This window comes from Ascaphus truei, chromosome 2 (genome assembly GCF_040206685.1).
Source record: "Ascaphus truei isolate aAscTru1 chromosome 2, aAscTru1.hap1, whole genome shotgun sequence".
NCBI classification, from domain to species: Eukaryota; Metazoa; Chordata; class Amphibia; order Anura; family Ascaphidae; genus Ascaphus; species Ascaphus truei.
In genome coordinates, this window is record NC_134484.1 from 6,678,890 (window position 1) to 6,692,216 (window position 13,327).

Here is a 13,327-nt window from a genome sequence, read left to right on the forward strand (position 1 = left end):
CAGTGGCGGTCTCGCTGTGTGGGTACGGGACAGTGTCGGTCTCGCTGTGTGGGTACGGGACAGTGGCGGTCTCGCTGGGTACGGGACAGTGGCGGTCTCGCTGTGTGGGTACGGGACAGTGGCGGTCTCGCTGTGTGGGTACGGGACAGTGGCGGTCTCGCTGTGTGGGTACGGGACAGTGGCGGTCTCGCTGTTTGGGTACGGGACAGTGGCGGTCTCGCTGTATGGGTACGGGACAGTGGCGGTCTCGCTGGGTACGGGACAGTGGCGGTCTCGCTGTGTGGGTACGGGACAGTGGCGGTCTCGCTGTGTGGGTACGGGACAGTGGCGGTCTCGCTGTGTGGGTACGGGACAGTGGCGGTCTCGCTGTGTGGGTACGGGACAGTGGCGGTCTCGCTGTGTGGGTACGGGACAGTGGCGGTCTCGCTGTGTGGGTACGGGACAGTGGCGGTCTCGCTGTGTGGGTACGGGACAGTGGGGACCTCCGGTGCTGTCACATTAGCTCTTACTGCTTTTCCTTTGCTTAAGTTCTGTGCATCGCCTCGCCCTCCCAGCATGCATTTGGAGCAGCGAGTAGCGGGTTTGGTACCCCCTGGGTGGCTGGTACCCCTAGTGTCCCTGCCTGTCCGTCCCCCCCTCGCCCCCCCTGCGGCTCGGAGTCTAACCAATGTCTGTCTGCCTCAGTCCCCAGATTTAACACCAGGACTGAAATACTTAGATGAAGCCAGAGCCTCGGGTAAGTGAGACATACTGCGGGGGGACACGGGTTACTAGGACATGGGGGGACACGGGTTACTAGGACATCGGGGGACACGGGTTACTCGGACATCGGGGACACGGGTTACTAGGACATCGAGGGTCTCAATGGGGCCAGTCCCTCTTCACAGGAGTAAAATACCTTTATCTGACGACTTGATCAATGCAATGAACTTAAAGCTGCAGTTCAGTCAATATCCTGCATGTGTTTTTTTTTTAATAAATCAGTTCTGTAGTAAGAAAAAATACTTTTAGCATTTTCTGTTTTTAAAAAAACAAATTTGAAAGACCAATTTTCTTGTATTCTATTTTAACAGCCATTTACTAAGGCCCTGCCCCTTCATGTCCTGTCACAAGCCCTGGCACACCCCTTTGTCAGCCCTGCCCTCCCTCTAGCACATGTCAGTGCAGGAGTGCTCATGAATATTCATGAGCTTCCACTGACAGACAAGCAGAATATAAACAGATCCCTTCACTAATTATGTCACCAAATTTCGCCGATCAACACATGGAGAACGAATTGACCGGCAGCTATACAGTTCTTTAGGTAATTAGAGATTGCCCACATAAAACTATTGAATTAAAAAAAAAAGACTGAACTGCAGCTTTAAAGTAAGAAAATGTCCCCTTATTCATGCCGTGTGTTTATGGGGCAGGCACCCTGCGGTTGGGTGTCCTTATCCGACACTCAGATCGCCGTGAAGCTGCTTCCCCAGGGAAGCCTTTGCACCCCATTCATTGGACTGCAGCAAAGAGCTTCCCTGACACGGAGAAGCAGGTTCAGAGCTAGTGAAATAGTGGCCTTGGCTCCGTGGTTTTTGGTGTAATCAGAGCTGCCGCTTTGTCTGTGGATGGGAGGGGGGTTCCACGGGCAGTCCTAAACCTTGGGGAACCCTCCCCGCACAGGAAGAGTTTTACACGTATCCATCCCTCTCTCATGTCTGATCCTCTCTCTACTCCAGACTGATCCCCCCCCTCTTTCCTCTGTACACCCCGGCAGCTATGAATTCTGGGTAGGATTTATTTTGCACTCTGATTGGCTGCTGGTTAGATGTGTGCATGGAATGGAACTAATCCCGTGTGCTTATTTTAAAATTGACAACATGGGAGGAGGAGGGGTGAGTAACTATATATAGTATATATACGCGCCACATAGTGTATCTATACGTGCCACATAGTGTAATCCAATATAAAATTGAATGTGGTAATTTAAAAAAACCTCTAAATAGCTACTCAAAAGTAAAGTGAGGAATTGCGCATTTGGGAGATAAAATCTCACGGTGTTTAGTATGTGTGAGTCCTCTCACAGTGTAGCACACATATATACACATACACACACATATATACACATACACCCACATATGCACACACACACACACACAGTAACAGGCTCTTCTGAGAGGCGTGTGTAAGTAAGAGTAGTGGTACTTTGCACCCCCATGTATTACTGCACATCGGCACACCCTGGGACCCGTGGTCTCGCACACTTCAGTGGACTTTCATTACTACATTGTCCTTGTTAGAAGGGATCCAGATTCTCTGAGGTCACTGAGCTCAGGGATCTTCAGCTCAGATCCTGATAGGAAGGTGATAGGAGGGAGGGCGTCCCCGTCCCGTGGGGCCAGCGTCCTGATTTACTTACTGTCCCTGATAGGAAGGTGATAGGAGGGAGGGTGTCCCCGTCCTGTGGGGCCAGCGTCCTGATTTACTTACTGTCCCTGATAGGAAGGTGATAGGAGGGAGGGCGTCCCCGTCCCGTGGGGCCAGCGTCCTGATTTACTTACTGTCCCTGATAGGAAGGTGATAGGAGGGAGGGCGTCCCCGTCCCGTGGGGCCAGCGTCCTGATTTTCTTACTGTCCCTGATAGGAACGTGATAGGAGGGAGGGCGTCCCCGTCCCGTGGGGCCAGCGTCCTGATTTACTTACTGTCCCTGATAGGAAGGTGATAGGAGGGAGGGCGTCCCCGTCCCGTGGGGCCAGCGTCCTGATTTACTTACTGTCCCTGATAGGAAGGTGATAGGAGGGAGGGCGTCCCCGTCCCGTGGGGCCAGCGTCCTGATTTACTTACTGTCCCTGATAGGAAGGTGATAGGAGGGAGGGCGTCCCCGTCCCGTGGGGCCAGCGTCCTGATTTTCTTACTGTCCCTGATAGGAACGTGATAGGAGGGAGGGCGTCCCCGTCCCGTGGGGCCAGCGTCCTGATTTACTTACTGTCCCTGATAGGAAGGTGATAGGCGGGAGGGCGTCCCCGTCCCGTGGGGCCAGCGCCCTGATTTACTTACTGTCCCTGATAGGAAGGTGATAGGAGGGAGGGCGTCCCCATCCCGTGGGGCCAGCGCCCTGATTTACTTACTGTCCCTGATAGGAAGGTGATAGGAGGGAGGGCGTCCCCGCCCGTGGGGCCAGCGTCCTGATTTACTTACTGTCCCTGATAGGAAGGTGATAGGAGGGAGGGCGTCCCCGTCCCGTGGGGCCAGCGTCCTCATTTACTTACTGTCCCTGATAGGAAGGTGATAGGAGGGAGGGCGTCCCCGTCCCGTGGGGCCAGCGTCCTGATTTACTTACTGTCCCTGATAGGAAGGTGATAGGAGGGAGGGCGTCCCCGTCCTGTGGGGCAGCGTCCTGATTTACTTACTGTCCCTGATAGGAAGGTGATAGGAGGGAGGGCGTCCCCGTCCCGTGGGGCAGCGTCCTGATTTACTTACTGTCCCTGATAGGAAGGTGATAGGAGGGAGGGCGTCCCCGTCCTGTGGGGCAGCGTCCTGATTTACTTACTGTCCCTGATAGGAAGGTGATCGGAGGGAGGGCGTCCTCGTCCCGTGGGGCCAGCGTCCTGATTTACTTACTGTCCCTGATAGGAAGGTGATAGGAGGGAGGGCGTCCCCGTCCCGTGGGGCAGCGTCCTGATTTACTTACTGTCCCTGATAGGAAGGTGATAGGAGGGAGGGCGTCCCCGTCCCGTGGGGCCAGCGTCCTGATTTACTTACTGTCCCTGATAGGAAGGTGATAGGAGGGAGGGCGTCCCCGTCCCGTGGGGCCAGCGTCCTGATTTACTTACTGTCCCTGATAGGAAGGTGATAGGAGGGAGGGCGTCCCCGTCCCGTGGGGCCAGCGTCCTGATTTACTTACTGTCCCTGATAGGAAGGTGATAGGAGGGAAGGCGTCCCCGCCCCGTGGGGCCAGCGTCCTGATTTACTTACTGTCCCTGATAGGAAGGTGATAGGAGGGAGGGCGTCCCCGTCCCGTGGGGCAGCGTCCTGATTTACTTACTGTCCCTGATAGGAAGGTGATAGGAGGGAGGGCGTCCCCGTCCCGTGGGGCCAGTGTCCTGATTTACTTACTGTCCCTGATAGGAAGGTGATAGGAGGGAGGGCGTCCCCGTCCTGTGGGGCAGCGTCCTGATTTACTTACTGTCCCTGATAGGAAGGTGATAGGAGGGAGGGCGTCCCCGTCCCGTGGGGCCAGCGTCCTGATTTACTTACTGTCCCTGATAGGAAGGTGATAGGAGGGAGGGCGTCCCCGTCCCGTGGGGCCAGCGTCCTGATTTACTTACTGTCCCTGATAGGAAGGTGATAGGAGGGAGGGCGTCCCCGCCCGTGGGGCCAGCGTCCTGATTTACTTACTGTCCCTGATAGGAAGGTGATAGGAGGGAGGGCGTCCCCGCCCCGTGGGGCCAGCGTCCTGATTTACTTACTGTCCCTGATAGGAAGGTGATAGGAGGGAGGGCGTCCCCGTCCCGTGGGGCCAGCGTCCTGATTTACTTACTGTCCCTGATAGGAAGGTGATAGGAGGGAGGGCGTCCCCGTCCCGTGGGGCCAGCGTCCTGATTTACTTACTGTCCCCGATAGGAAGGTGATAGGAGGGAGGGCGTCCCCGTCCCGTGGGGCCAGCGTCCTGATTTACTTACTGTCCCTGATAGGAAGGTGATAGGAGGGAGGGCGTCCCCGTCCCGTGGGGCCAGCGTCCTGATTTACTTACTGTCCCTGATAGGAAGGTGATAGGAGGGAGGGCGTCCCCGTCCCGTGGGGCCAGCGTCCTGATTTACTTACTGTCCCTGATAGGAAGGTGATAGGAGGGAGGGCGTCCCCGTCCCGTGGGGCCAGCGTCCTGATTTACTTACTGTCCCTGATAGGAAGGTGATAGGTGGGAGGGCGTCCCCGTCCCGTGGGGCCAGCGTCCTGATTTACTTACTGTCCCTGATAGGAAGGTGATAGGAGGGAGGGCGTCCCCGTCCCGTGGGGCCAGCGCCCTGATTTACTTACTGTCCCTGATAGGAAGGTGATAGGAGGGAGGGCGTCCCCGTCCCGTGGGGCCAGCGTCCTGATTTACTTACTGTCCCTGATAGGAAGGTGATAGGAGGGAGGGCGTCCCCGTCCCGTGGGGCCAGCGTCCTGATTTACTTACTGTCCCTGATAGGAAGGTGATAGGAGGGAGGGCGTCCCCGTCCCGTGGGGCCAGCGTCCTGATTTACTTACTGTCCCTGATAGGAAGGTGATAGGAGGGAGGGCGTCCCCGTCCCGTGGGGCCAGCGTCCTGATTTACTTACTGTCCCTGATAGGAAGGTGATAGGAGGGAGGGCATCCCCGTCCCGTGGGGCCAGCGTCCTCATTTACTTACTGTCCCTGATAGGAAGGTGATAGGAGGGAGGGCGTCCCCGTCCTGTGGGGCCAGCGCCCTGATTTACTTACTGTCCCTGATAGGAAGGTGATAGGAGGGAGGGCGTCCCCGTCCTGTGGGGCAGCGTCCTGATTTACTTACTGTCCCTGATAGGAAGGTGATAGGAGGGAGGGCGTCCCCGTCCTGTGGGGCAGCGTCCTGATTTACTTACTGTCCCTGATAGGAAGGTGATAGGAGGGAGGGCGTCCCCGTCCTGTGGGGCCAGCGCCCTGATTTACTTACTGTCCCTGATAGGAAGGTGATAGGAGGGAGGGCGTCCCCGTCCCGTGGGGCCAGCGTCCTGATTTACTTACTGTCCCTGATAGGAAGGTGATAGGAGGGAGGGCGTCCCCGTCCCGTGGGGCCAGCGTCCTGATTTACTTACTGTCCCTGATAGGAAGGTGATAGGAGGGAGGGCGTCCCCGTCCTGTGGGGCAGCGTCCTGATTTACTTACTGTCCCTGATAGGAAGGTGATAGGAGGGAGGGCGTCCCCATCCCGTGGGGCCAGCGTCCTGATTTACTTACTGTCCCTGATAGGAAGGTGATAGGAGGGAGGGCGTCCCCGTCCCGTGGGGCCAGCGTCCTCATTTACTTACTGTCCCTGATAGGAAGGTGATAGGAGGGAGGGCGTCCCCGTCCCGTGGGGCCAGCGCCCTGATTTACTTACTGTCCCTGATAGGAAGGTGATAGGAGGGAGGGCGTCCCCGCCCCGTGGGGCCAGCGTCCTGATTTACTTACTGTCCCTGATAGGAAGGTGATAGGAGGGAGAGTGTCCCCGTCCCGTGGGGCCAGCGCCCTGATTTACTTACTGTCCCTGATAGGAAGGTGATAGGAGGGAGGGCGTCCCCGTCCCGTGGGGCCAGCGTCCTGATTTACTTACTGTCCCTGATAGGAAGGTGATAGGAGGGAGGGCGTCCCCGTCCTGTGGGGCAGCGTCCTGATTTACTTACTGTCCCTGATAGGAAGGTGATAGGAGGGAGGGCGTCCCCATCCCGTGGGGCCAGCGTCCTGATTTACTTACTGTCCCTGATAGGAAGGTGATAGGAGGGAGGGCGTCCCCGTCCCGTGGGGCCAGCGTCCTCATTTACTTACTGTCCCTGATAGGAAGGTGATAGGAGGGAGGGCGTCCCCGCCCCGTGGGGCCAGCGTCCTGATTTACTTACTGTCCCTGATAGGAAGGTGATAGGAGGGAGGGTGTCCCTGTCCCGTGGGGCCAGCGCCCTGATTTACTTACTGTCCCTGATAGGAAGGTGATAGGAGGGAGGGCGTCCCCGCCCCGTGGGGCCAGCGTCCTGATTTACTTACTGTCCCTGATAGGAAGGTGATAGGAGGGAGGGCGTCCCCGTCCCGTGGGGCCAGCGTCCTGATTTACTTACTGTCCCTGATAGGAAGGTGATAGGAGGGAGGGCGTCCCCGTCCCGTGGGGCCAGCGTCCTGATTTACTTACTGTCCCTGATAGGAAGGTGATAGGAGGGAGGGCGTCCCCGTCCCGTGGGGCCAGCGTCCTGATTTACTTGCTGTTCATGAACGGTATATTAACATGCCGTGTACGATAAACTAACCCATACAGTGCACCCTCTCTATCTCCTTCCCTCCTTCTCTATCTCTCGTGTTCTTCCTCTCTCTACTTCTTCTCCCTCTGCTTTTCTGCTCCCCTTTTCTCTCCCTTCCCTCTTTTCTCCTGTGTGTTTATCTTTCTGCCTCTCATCTCTTGCCTGTAAGCTCCACGTCGGTCCCTTCTCACTGCCTCCTCTCTGTACCCTGCACAGTTCCCTGTGGTTTAGAGGACGGAGAGCAGCAGGAGGAGTTAGAAGAAGAGGAGGAGGAGGAGCAGGGAGAAGAAGCAGACCTTATCCCCACACCCAACACATCAGCACTGGAGGAGATGGCCACGTACAGTAACAATAGGAAGCTCCGGCACACCCGGCGGAGCCTGGAGACCGCCGTCCCCACATAAACCCGCTCCGCCTCCGAGCACCCTGTGCCGCCACTGTGAATACTCACTACACATAGACTGCAAATGGGAGCCAAGGGACCTGCAACCTTGAGCTCAGCTCTGCGATGAGCCAAACCCAGGCACCGACTGGTCAATCAGAGACACTGAGAACTGTCTCGTGTCTCGTTCATCCCCTGATGAATTCAGTGGGGCTTGATTGTCTGCTCGGTGGAGGGAAATGTAGAGATACTGATTAGAACTTCTGTCACCAGACATGTAGCTACTTTGTACTCTGAATATTGGTGGCAGTTTCAAGATGCCTGTATGCTGGTTTGAATCGGGTTACAGCCAGTGTGCTGGAGTTAACCAGCCATTGAAAACATGAGCCATCTAGTAGAACCAGCAGTTTATAAATGGGCAAAATAGTAAGGTAGCAGTTCGTGCCTGCCTTTTCACTGATCGTTACCCTTGGGCAATCAGAAAGTCGTTTGACAAGATAACCAGGGAAGTAAAAGGCAGGCTAGCGGAGAACATTTTTCAGTTTGATTAGTTGCTTTTGGAGGTGGGTTGTGGGAGTTTGCCTGCTTATCACTTCTAAGAAATGGTGGCAGTGGTGGGATTTTGGCCTTGCTTTGTAAATACTGCGTGAGCAGGTTTCCTGTCCTCTGTGAGCACTTTCCACCTCTGAGACGTGCAGAAGGACACAAAGGAAGCAGCTTGGTGGTAGGATTGACTGGGTTTGGATTTTATTATTTGCATCTCAGAGGAAGCTCTGATCTTAGGTTCTTGCTTTGGGTTTTAATTCATAGATTTTGTTTTTCCCCCTTTCTCACTCGTTAATCCCCTACTAGCATTTGATTTTAATGAAAATCCTCTTGGCTCCCAAAGGCCAGTTTAAAAATGGCTCCTGTTTTAATTACCTAACGTGGTAGGAGGGTGAGAGACATGTCGCCAATGTCCCAGTAAGAGAAGGAAGTGAGATGTGGGTTGTCCTCGTTTCTTAATAAGAGAGGGAGGTGAGAGGTATGTTCCCCTTGATGTCTTTGTAGTATGCAAGGACGAAGTATTTGTATCCTTGTCTGTTGTGTGTGTGTGTGTGAGGTTGAAGCGCGAGGCGTCCGTGTCCCCGTTGTCGCTCTTGGTGGAGGGATAGGGGGTGATTATGCTTCTGCTTTCTCTACGAGAGAAGTAATGAGAGATGTACCTACCATCGGTCTCATGAGGAGAGAAGATGACATTTGTGTCCTTGATCCTGTTGTAGGATGAGCTGAGAGAAATGTGTCCCTGATGTCCCGTTCGGATTAGAGGGCTGAGGTGGGTGCGTGTGTATATTTATGAGTGGGTGCATATATTTATTGTGTGTGTGTGTAGAGTATATCTTTGTGTGTTGCAATAGGGAGGATGTGTGTGTCTATAAGGACCTCTCATCTCACTGCTGTCTCTCCCTATATCTGCCTGGTAATCCCTGCGCGCTGATCTGCGTCTCACAAGCTGTCACTGCAGCTTTCCGCTCTCCGCAATAAGAGGCTGTCGTTCTGGCAGGTGAAGCAAAGTGCGGCCCCCGGAACCCGCAGAAATTACACGCCTTATCCCCTACGTGGGAACGTGCCACCAAGCATAGGGACTTAACGCGCACATGTGGCAATGACGCTGAAGCCAGGGATGGGTGGAACAGTCTAAAGAGCGTCTGGTAACAGTGGGAGCAGACAGAGTGTTCATTTGAGAGCGCTAATTTGAGAGCGCTGCTTTATCCGGGCGCCACATGTGGGCGAGAGAACACACCCCACTTTCCATCTCCCTCCATATCTCCTCCATCTAAAGCCCTGTAATAAGGGCATATCACTGCCAACATCCCCACTAACTCTCATTGCCAGTGGTCGACAAATCACCAAAAAACCTACTCGCCGAACAAAAAAAATCTACTCGCCACATAGTACCAAACGTGTGCTGCTTGGGCCAATAGGAGCTCGCCACGATGTTAAATCCACTCGCCCGGGGCGTGCAAATGTATAGGTTTGTCGAACACTGCTCATTGCTGCCTTAATCTCACTCCCCTGTCCTACTAATCCCCTACTCTGCCCGAGGGTCCCGCAACAGCACCCCTCCCCCCGAAACACACACACACACCCCACGCTCCTAAAAACATACTCTGGATCTGTTGTGTATTTTTACCATTTCTTCGGTACCGATGAGAGCAGACTGTGTGGGAGAAATTATTACCGTGCGAAACGCGCAGTTACAAAGTAACAGAGGGGGTGTCACCCTCTCATCCCAGCATGTGGTTATCACGGAGGGGGGGGACCCCCTTCCACTCTTTAACTCCCCTGATGCTCTGGCTTTAGTTAGGATACTGGGGTTGTTTTCCCTAATGCCCTCTTTTCCTGCCTCCCCCCCCCCCCCCCGTCACACCCGCCCTCCCCCCCGTGTCAGAGCGGAGGGGGTGGGCTGCACATCAGTTTGATTTCTCCTCTGACATATCTTAACGTGTTTTAATCAAATCTTACTTGTTTTTAAACCTTTTATCGCTTGGGGACGAAAGGGAAAAAAAATTCCTGTTTTCGCATTTTGTGGGTTTCTCGTTGGAGTGATGTTCCCGGGTTCCTCGGTTGGGGCTGAACTACTTCTCGGTTGGAGTGATGTTCCCGGGTTCTTCGGTCGGGGCTGAACTACTTCTCGGCTGGAATGATGTTCCCGGGTTCTTCGGTCGGGGCTGAACTACTTCTCGGCTGGTTTTAACTGCGATTAAATGAAACTAAAATAATAATAATCGCCCCGCTCGTTGTGAAATCCTCCTGCCACGCGTTAGGTTTTTGTTGGTGGAAACCGTCTCGGGGGATTTAAAAAATGGCGACCCAGGTGCACCTCTGGCTTTGTCGGCCCTGATCCCGGGTTCATTGGAATGGCTGCCGCGTTCTTTCCTCGCCTAAGCATACGTTTGTGTAACATGCGATTGGCCTTTTTGCAGTTAGGCTTTTGGGCCTACATTTGCAGAGGAAGCTATAAGGCGCCCCTGGCAGGCGCAGTCCCAAGTAACCGGGCAAAGAACAATATCCTAATTTGAGACTTCCTTAACCAAATCTAACAGTGCGTACAGCAAAGATGTGACGACTTAGAGACCTTTGAATGAGGAAGCATTTGTCAATCAAGTGTTTTCCACATCTGGGACCCCCCCCCCCTCCTGCCCCTTATTAGAGAGCCAGGAAGGTTAAGGTTTGGGGACTGGGAGAGGGCTCTGTCTGTGCTAACTCTTGTTATAAATACACCGAGATCAGCCAGAGGGAATCAAACCTCTTCCAAGTCCCATCTCATCATGTTTACAAACGCATCAGTCTGGTGTGTGTGTGTGTGTGTGTGTGTGTGTGTGTGTGTGTGTGTGTGTGTGTGTGTGTGTGTGTGTGTGTGTGTGTGTGTGTCTCTGATAACACACAATCCGAGTGTCTTTTCTGTGTGTATCTGATACACACAGAGCAGACTGACTCAGTTTGTGTGTGTGTGTGTGTATCTGAATCGGTCTGCTCTGTGTGTATCAATCTGTTGTGTGCTTATCAGTCTGTGTGCTTATCAGTCTGTGCGTCTGTGTGCGTCTGTGCGCGTCTGTGCGCGTGTATCGGAGTAAGTCTGCTTTACATCCAATGGTGTTTTTGTTAGAGAAAGAACTCGAACACTAAGCAGCTAAACCTAATGTCTCCGACACAACAAGCGATTCCGCGTTAACCTTCCCGTTGCTGGAAGTCCATCGCCTGCGCAACGATAACTTCTGTTTCCCATCCCCCTCTCCAGCGCAGCGCGAGGATTTCACAGCGTGTGAGTTTTAAGGCAATATATGCAAATATAACATACAGAACTGAGTGGATCTCCCACTTTAACGCCGGTGCCGGGGAGGCCTGCGACACTTCTCTGCCGCGTGCGCCCACTGAGCGCAGGCCTCTCTAGCACTGAAGGGGTTAAGAGACGACCTCCTAACTCCCTGCACACGGTGCCTTATCGCAGCCGTGATGTGAAGCATGTGAAGGGGAAGGGGTTTCATATTAAACATGTGAAGGGGAAGGGGTTTCATATTAAACACTGACTTTTGCTTCTCTTCTGGGACCGGTGACTAAGGATTAAGAAGCATCTTTTTATATTGATTACTTCTCTCCTATGGGGGAGAATGTGGGGTCCCCCCTCTCCCCTGGGGCCCCCAGACCAGGAGAGGGGGAGTAACGGGCCCCTGATGAAGACTGTAACTAGTGAGATTTGTACAACCAAAGAACTTTATTTTGTGGTTCACAAACAATAAAGTTTACTTTACATTTTAGCGTCAATGTCTTTCTGTGTGTGCGTGCGTGTGTGTGTGTGTGTGTGTGTGTGTTACACAGTGGGTGAGAGGTGTGAGGGTGTTACTCTGTGGGTGAGAGGTGTGTGTTTAGTGAGGGTATTACACAGTGGGTGAGAGGTGTGTGTCCTTAGTGAGGGTGTTACACAGTGGGTGAGAGGTGTGTGATTAGTGAGGGAGTTACACAGTGGGTGAGAGGTGTGTGTGTGTGTATTTAGTGAGGGTGTTACTCTGGGTGAGAGGTGTGTGTTTAGTGAGGGTGTTACACAGTGGGTGAGAGGTGTGTGTGCTTAGTGAGGGTGTCACACAGTGGGTGAGAGGTATGTGTTTAGTGAGGGTGTTACACAGTGGGTGAGAGGTGTGTGGTTAGTGAGGGTGTTACACTGTGGGTGAGAGGTGTGTGGTTAGAGAGGGTGTTACACAGTGGGTGAGAGGTGTGTGTGCTTAGTGAGGGTGTTGCTCTGTTGGTGAGAGGTGTGTGTGTTTAGTGAGGGTGTTACACAGTGGGTGAGAGGTGTGTGTGCTTAGTGAGGGTGTTACACTGTGGGTGAGGTGTGTGTGCTTAGTGAGGGTGTTGCTCTGTTGGTGAGAGGTGTGTGTGCTTAGTGAGGGTGTTACACAGTGGGTGAGGTGTGTGTGCTTAGTGAGGGTGTTACACAGTGGGTGAGAGGTGTGTGTGTTTAGTGAGGGTGTTACACTGTGGGTGAGGTGTGTGTGTTTAGTGAGGGTGTCACACAGTGGGTGAGAGGTGTGTGTGTTTAGTGAGGGTGTTACACAGTGGGTGAGAGGTGTGTGTGCTTAGTGAGGGTATTACACAGTGGGTGAGAGGTGTGTGTGTTTAGTGAGGGTGTTACACTGTGGGTGAGGTGTGTGTGTGTGTGTGTGTGTGTGTGTAGTGAGGGTGTTACACAGTGGGTGAGAGGTGTGTGTTTAGTGAGGGTGTAACACAGTGGGTGAGAGGTGTGTGGTTAGTGAGGGTGTTACACAGTGGGTGAGAGGTGTGTGTGTTTAGTGAGGGTGTCACACAGTGGGTGAGAGGTGTGTGTGTTTAGTGAGGGTGTTACACAGTGGGTGAGGTGAGGGTGTTACTGTGACCTCAGTGTTACTGAGGGGGTTCCCAGGCCAATAATAAAGGTATTGTGACCGGCTGGGTGCCCCTGAGCCATATTGGGGCGTTTGAAGTGTCAGCTCTGCAACCCAGTTATGGCACGTGCCCCGTATTTCAATAAAGATGTATGTGTGTGTTTTACTTTTCCAGGAGTGAGAGATGAAAAAGGGTGGTGTGGAAAAAGCGCTAAAAATAAATTAGTGGGTGGTGAAACCTATTTAGGAATATTAACCCCTAATGTGGGCTAGGCTGCCTGGCACAAAACTGATTGATATAAATCAGGATGAACAGTATAAACAAAAAAGGAAAAACCGGCGCCTTACAAGTCCATATATGTGAGTATTAGAAGTCCAATTATGGTGAGAAGTGTCCAGTACTCTTCTAGTCCTGTGCTTCCACGTGATTGAGTGATGATACGGCCGTGCGTGAGAGGTGTGTGTGCTTAGTGAGGGTGTTACACTGTGGGTGAGGGGTACCCAGGCTAGTCCTGTGCTTCCACGTGATTGAGTGATGATACGGCCGTGCGTGAGAGGTGTGTGTGCTTAGTGAGGGTGTT

The 13,327-nt window shown here is 53.5% G+C and overlaps 1 protein-coding gene across 1 annotated transcript in view; it reads left to right on the forward strand.

Annotated features, from left to right (window-relative positions):
• LOC142481709 (protein scribble homolog) overlaps positions 1-11,640 on the forward strand; it is a 78,323-nt gene extending 66,683 nt beyond the window's left edge. Inside the window, exons 7-8 of the mRNA XM_075582962.1 lie at positions 685-736; positions 7,182-11,640. Of these exons, the coding sequence (XP_075439077.1) occupies positions 685-736; positions 7,182-7,369 (240 nt within the window). The 3' untranslated portion in view covers positions 7,370-11,640. The remainder of the gene's footprint in view (positions 1-684; positions 737-7,181) is intronic.
• The last annotated feature ends 1,687 nt before the right edge of the window (positions 11,641-13,327 follow it).